At 45.5% G+C, this 6457-nt stretch overlaps 1 protein-coding gene across 1 annotated transcript; it reads right to left on the bottom strand.

The window, feature by feature from the left end:
* Positions 1–682: 682 nt before the first annotated feature.
* On the bottom strand, positions 683–2210 carry LOC100272233 (uncharacterized). The gene is made up of 2 exons (NM_001146733.2): positions 1616–2210; positions 683–1521 (listed from the first exon to the last, which is right to left on the bottom strand). Exons 1-2 carry the CDS (start codon positions 1987–1989, stop codon positions 1350–1352), a joined length of 546 nt encoding a protein of 181 aa, NP_001140205.1. The 5' UTR covers positions 1990–2210; the 3' UTR covers positions 683–1349.
* Between the last annotated feature and the right edge of the window lie 4247 nt (positions 2211–6457).

Raw genomic sequence — 6457 nt, 5'->3', positions numbered from 1 at the left:
GCATTTATTTGGCATCCTCCAAGGACCCCCAAAGTTATTTTATTTTTGGCGGTTGCTAAACATAATAGATTTATTTTTAGTCGTCTATTTTATTCAATGAAAACAAATTATTTTTCGATGGCCTCTCTTTAGAGGCCACCAAAAAATATTTTAGTTAGAATTTTCACGATGAAGTTACCAAGACTGAATCACGGCAATTTTTACGTTAGTAACTACAACAATAAAATTTATCTAGATGAAACTTAACCTGAGTATTTGAATCTCTCTTCGTAGTTAACCTACTAGCTTGGGCGATGTTTCGTTTGAGCTATCACTAAGCTTTAGTCACTTTTAGTCTCTAAAAAAGTAAACATGATGACTAAACTTTAGTTCTCTAGTCACTAGAGGAGTGACTAAAAAGGACTAAAAATAGTTTTTTCCACCGCTTGCCCTCCCCTATCACCGTTGAAGGGCTGACCATGCCTCCCCTAACGCCATGTATGCATTAAGGGTAATGTAGTCATTATTTATACTAATTAATGCTCTTTAGTTAGATTTAGTTATTGCAACCAAACAGAATACTTTAGTGACTAGACTTTAGTCACTAAAGTTTTGTCAGGTGACTAAAGGTACCAAACGGGCCATACAGTACTGATCGAGTTGCACTAGTGCTAGCTTGTTGGTAGCAAATAGCCGGTTTCTTGCAAATAATAAGTTGATTCGAGTTTTATTGAACAAATGATGATTTGCATCGGTGAATAATAAAAATCCAAACAGAAAATTAGTAAAATAATAAAACTCCCCCTACGGAGGGACAACGATATGCCCAGAGTCAATTTGAGGTAATAATGAAACACTGAAATTCACACCGTCTTGTTCTCAGGGCTAGTGGCAGTGACAGGGATCATCCGTGGCCCAGTGCATCTGCCAAGCTAGTAGTGCCGAAGCCACATCAATTTCCTCCCTTCACCTTTCTTTTTTCCACTTGTACACAAGGACGTCTACTCATGCTGCTGTATCGCTACACTAAAGTGTATAGCAACATCTATAGTACTCCAGTAGCATATATAGCAACAAAGCTTGAAGAATTTCTTTTACCAAGCATGCGTGCGCGGATGATCGATGATGGAATCAAGCTAATGGTATAGTATTATATCTATCAGTATGGCTTGCATGCAGCGATGAGCGATGGATCCGGATAACAAATAATTAATAATCGATTGAGCTAGCTGGGGATATATCATATATGATGCATGGTTAGTATATAGATGGTTGCACGGGTGAATAATCGGAGCTTGCAGCTGGCTAGTTGAGGAGAAGCTGGTGGTAGCTAGGTAGCTAGGTGTAGGTTCAGCAAATCAGCATCGTCGTCATGCTGCGGCCACCGTGCCCCCAGCCTTGCCGGAGCCGGCGCGGCGGCCCTTGACCTTGGCCGAGCCCGCGGCAGCGTCCTTGATCGACGTCACCGCGCACTTGTCCTTCCACTCCTCCTGCGTCATGTGCCGCTCCCTGCACTCCAGGCTGCAGAACGCCGCCTCGCCCCTGCAGGCAGACCACGTAACGAGACGGTAAGTGACGAGGGACAAAAAACAAGGAGTCTTGCTGCGGGGCAGGTGGCGAGCGAGCGGACACGTACTTGTACATGAAGGTGTCTCGGCCGGGCCCGAGGCGGCGCCGGCAGAGCCCGCAGGCGCGCAGGAACGCGGCGGTCTCGACGGCGGAGTAGTCGGCCGAGTTCCGGCGGAGCCCCGCCCGCGCCGGCGCCGCGCGGGCGTGGTACGCCGCGAGCCAGTCCTCCTGCGCCGCGGCGCCCCCGACGCCGCCGCCGCCGCCGCCGAGCGCGGACAGCCAGTCCTGCTGCCCGCCGTCACGGCTGCTGTCGTCGGACAGCTGGGGGCCCTCCTCGTCCTCCATCACCGCCGCGAGCGCGTCGGGCGGCGCGAACTCCGTCATGCTCGTCGTCCGCCGCATCGGGTTCTTGCAGTCCCGCTCCCTCTTCCCTACCATCATCTCTCTTTTGCCGGTTGGAACCTCAGATCCCGCTCCAAGAAAATGAATAAACTAAACGTACGTGCCTTCTCGCTTGTCTCACAAGCGTACGTGCGACAGGAAGACAGAGCTAACGCAAGGGCGCGGTAGCGATGCTGCGAGGAGCTCACGATGAGGCGCCGGCCATGGAAGTGGTTCTTCTCTCGTGCCCTCGTGTGGTGGATCGAGTGGTGGGTATGCCGTGCGCGGTGTGGAGTGGAAGGAGAGGACCGGGACGGGGATAAAAGAAGGGACGCGACGATCCGGGCCGTCGGATGCGGCCAGGTGGTCCGTCGGATCCACGTCAGCGCTGGCCCTCCAGCTCCCTAGGTCCTGGGGTCGCTTTTGTCATTTTGTATTATAGTGGGGGGGCTCTCTCGATCATTGCGGTTTTGTTCTTTTCCTGGCACTCCGTCCAGGAGCTGTCGCCGCTGCTGAATTATTTCCTGTCCATTTCACGGGTTTCCTCTTTCTTATTATCATCTGTCATGTTCACGTTCACTCGTTGATTTGGGTACTGTGCTCGGGTTAACTTGGCTTCAATGTGCGATTGTGACTTGGGAGGTCTCCTGGAGGAAAAGAATGTGTTTTAGTTTTAGAGAAAATTGGAGAAAAAGGAATGCTGCCATATAACAACAGGCTCCTGCTTGATAGCGTGGCCGCGTGGGGTTCTCTGTGGAGCGTCTGGTGTGGGGCTGCATGTGTTTCGTTCACTTTGGACGTTCCCTATAGTACTGCTCCAAATATCACAAACTTTAGTCCTTCATATGAAATGCATCAACATCTAAGGTATCATATTATTTTAAATTCTAATTAGAATATGTTTCATAGTGTATTTTATTCTAACTTATAAGTGTTATATATATTTTTAAAAATTTCTATCAATGTTAAAGTTCAATTTAAATTAAAATTATAGTAAATTATAGTTTCAAACAGAGTGAGTAGAAAGCCCGACTTCTTTTTTTTTCTAAGCAAATTGCTCAATGAACAAACTCTTTGAAGTGTGTATCTCATGAATTCTGAGGTAAAATCACATATATTGAATTTTTGTTGCATACAGAGTTACAATGTTCTCTGTCTTTTTATGCTTCATTGTGCATGATTATTGTCATCCAGTTAGTGTAGCCAATACTTTCCGGTCTAAAGTTCTTAGGTCTATGACTAAAGGTAGTGTGCTGATTTCCTTCATCTATATGTAGGCTATAGTGATCTTCTGCCCGTGTGAAAGTCGCCTAGAGGGGGGGTGAATAGGGCGAAACTGAAATTTACAAACTTAAACACAAACTACAAGCCGGGTTAGCGTTAGAAATATAATCAAGCCTCCGAGAGAGGATGCAAAACAAATCGCAAGCAAATAAGAGTGAGATACGCGGATTTGTTTTACCGAGGTTCGGTTCTTGCAAACCTACTCCCCGTTGAGGTGGTCACAAAGACCGGGTCTCTTTCAACCATTTCCCTCTCTCAAACGGTCCCTCGGACCGAGTGAGCTTTCTCTTCTCAAATCAACCGGGAACAAAACTTCCCCGCAAGGACCACCACACAATTGGTGTCTCTTGCCTTGGTTACAAGTGAGTGTTTGATCACAAGAAAGAATGAGAAAAAAGAAAGCGATCCAAGCACAAGAGCTCAAAAGAACACGACAAATCACTCTCACTAGTCACTAATGCTTTTGTGGAATTGGGAGAGGATTTGATCACTTGGGTGTGTCTTGTATTCAATGCCTAGCTCTTGTAAGTGGTTGGAAGGTTGAAAACTTGGATGATTTGAATGTGGAGTGGTTGGGGGTATTTATAACCCCAACCACCCAACTAGCCGTTTGGTGGAGGCTGTCTGTCGCATGGTGCACCGGACAGTGTCCGATGCGCCAGCCACGTCACCAGGCCGTTGGGTTCTGACCGTTGGAGCTCTGACTTCTGGGCCCGCCTGGAAGTCCGGTGGCACACCGGACATGCACTGTAGAGTGTCTGGTGTGCCACTTCGCGCGTGCCTGACTTCTGCGCGCTCTGGCGCGCATTTAATACCTCTGCAGGTGACCGTTGGCGCGAAGTAGCCGTTGCCCCGCTGGCTCACCGGACATGTCCGGTGAATTATAGCGGAGCGAATTCCCGAAGCTGGCGAGTTCCTGAGACGCCCTTCCTTGGAGCACCGGACACTGTCCGGTGTACACCGGACAGTCCGGTGAATTATAGCGAAGCGCCTCCGGATTTTCCCGAAGGTGAAGAGTTCAGCGTGAAGTCCCCTGGTGCACCGGACACTGTCCAGTGGTGCACCGGACACTGTCCGGTGCGCCAGACCAGGGCACACTTCGGTTATCCCTTGCTCCTTTGTTGAACCCAATTCTTTGTCTTTTTATTGGCTAAGTGTGAACCTTTGGCACCTGTATAACTTATACACTAGAGCAAAACTAGTTAGTCCAATTATTTGTGTTGGGCAATTCAACCACCAAAATCATTTAGGAAATAGGTGTAAGCCTAATTCCCTTTCAATCTCCCCCTTTTTGGTGATTGATGCCAACACAAACCAAAGCAAGTATAGAAGTGCATAATTGAACTAGTTTGCATAATTGTAAGTGCAAATGTTACTTGGAATTGAGCCAATATAAATACTTATAAGATACGCATGGATTGTTTTCTTCATTTTTAACATTTTGGACCACGCTCTTGCACCACTTGTTTTGTTTTTGCAAATTCTTTTTGTAAATCCTTTTCCTCTCTTTTTGCAAATAGTCAAAGGTGAATGAATAAGATTTTGCAAAGCATTTTCAAGATTTGAAATTTTCTCCCCCTGTTTCAAATGCTTTTCCTTTGACTAAACAAAACTCCCCCTCAATGAAATCTCCTCTTAGTGTTCAAGAGGGTTTTAAGATATTGATTTTGAAAATACTACTCCCTCCCCCCTTTTGAACATAATAAGATACCAATTTGAAAATCATACCAATTGAAAAATTCTTTATAAAATTAGTATCAAAAACAAAATTTTGAAATTGGTGGTGGTGCGGTCCTTTTGCTTTGGGCTAATACTTTCTCCCCCTTTGGCATGAATCGCCAAAAACGGAGTCATTAGAGCCCTTCGAATTACTTTCTCCCCCTTTGGTCATAAATAAATGATTGAAGATTATACCAAAGATGGAGTCCTTCTCCCCCAAAGATGGAGAGTGGCTCGGAGTGACGGCGAAGGATGAGTTACGGAGTGGAAGCCTTTGTCTTCGCTGAAGACTCCAATTTCCTTTCAATACACCTTATGACGTGGTTTGAAATAGACTTGAAAACACATTAGTCATAGCATATGAAAGGGACATGATTAAAGGTATATGAATGAGCTATGTGTGCAAATCAACAAAAGAAGTTCCTAGAATCAAGAATATTTAGTTCATGCCTAAGTTTGTTAAAAGTTTGTTCATCTAGTGGCTTGGTAAAGATATCGGCTAATTGATCCTTAGTATTAATGTATGAAATCTCGATATCTCCCTTTTGTTGGTGATCCCTTAGAAAATGATACCGAATGGCTATGTGTTTAGTGCGGCTATGTTCAATGGGATTATCCGCCATGCGGATTGCACTCTCATTATCACATAGAAGAGGAACTTTGGTTAATTTGTAACCATAGTCCCTAAGGGTTTGCCTCATCCAAAGTAGTTGCGCGCAATAATGGCCTGCGACAATGTACTCGGCTTCGGCGGTAGAAAGAGCTACGGAATTTTGCTTCTTTGAAGCCCAAGACACCAAGGATCTTCCCAAGAACTGGCAAGTCCCCGATGTGCTCTTTCTATTAATTTTACACCCCGCCCAATCGGCATCCGAATAACCAATCAAATCAAAAGTGGATCCCCTAGGATACCAAAGCCCAAACTTAGGAGTATAAACTAAATATCTCAAGATTCGTTTTACGGCCGTAAGGTGAGCTTCCTTAGGGTCGGCTTGGAATCTTGCACACATGCATACGGAAAGCATAATATCTGGTCGAGATGCACATAAATAGAGTAAAGAACCTATCATCGACCGGTATACCTTTTGATCGACGGATTTACCTCCCTCGTCGAGGTCGAGATGCCCATTTGTTCCCATGGGTGTCTTGATGGGCTTGGCATCCTTCATCCCAAACTTGCTGAGAATATCTTGAGTATATTTTGTTTGGCTTAGGAAGGTGCCCTCTTGGAGTTGCTTCACTTGAAATCCCAAGAAATACTTCAACTCCCCCATCATAGACATCTCGAACTTTTGTGTCATGATCCTACTAAATTCTTCACATGTAGACTCGTTAGTAGATCCAAATATAATATCATCAACATAAATTTGGCATACAAACAAGTCATTTTTAAGAGTTTTAGTGAAGAGTGTAGGATCGGCCTTTCCGACTTTGAATCCATTAGTGATAAGGAAATCTTTAAGGCATTCATACCATGCTCTTGGGGCTTGCTTGAGCCCATAAAGCGCCTTAGAGAGTTTATAAA

Source organism: Zea mays, chromosome 7 (assembly GCF_902167145.1).
Source record: "Zea mays cultivar B73 chromosome 7, Zm-B73-REFERENCE-NAM-5.0, whole genome shotgun sequence".
Lineage (NCBI taxonomy): Eukaryota > Viridiplantae > Streptophyta > Magnoliopsida > Poales > Poaceae > Zea > Zea mays.
Note: the sequence above shows the minus strand (reverse complement) of the source record. Positions and strands in the feature narration are given on the sequence as shown.

Bases quoted from the DNA above. Each gene is read 5' to 3' on its own strand.
- LOC100272233 (NM_001146733.2), bottom strand. From the start codon at position 1,989: ATGATGGTAGGGAAGAGGGAGCGGGACTGCAAGAACCCGATGCGGCGG. The intron at 1,522-1,615 runs GTACGTGTCCGC...GTCTGCCTGCAG, and splicing joins CGAGACACCTTCATGTACAA to GGGCGAGGCGGCGTTCTGCA.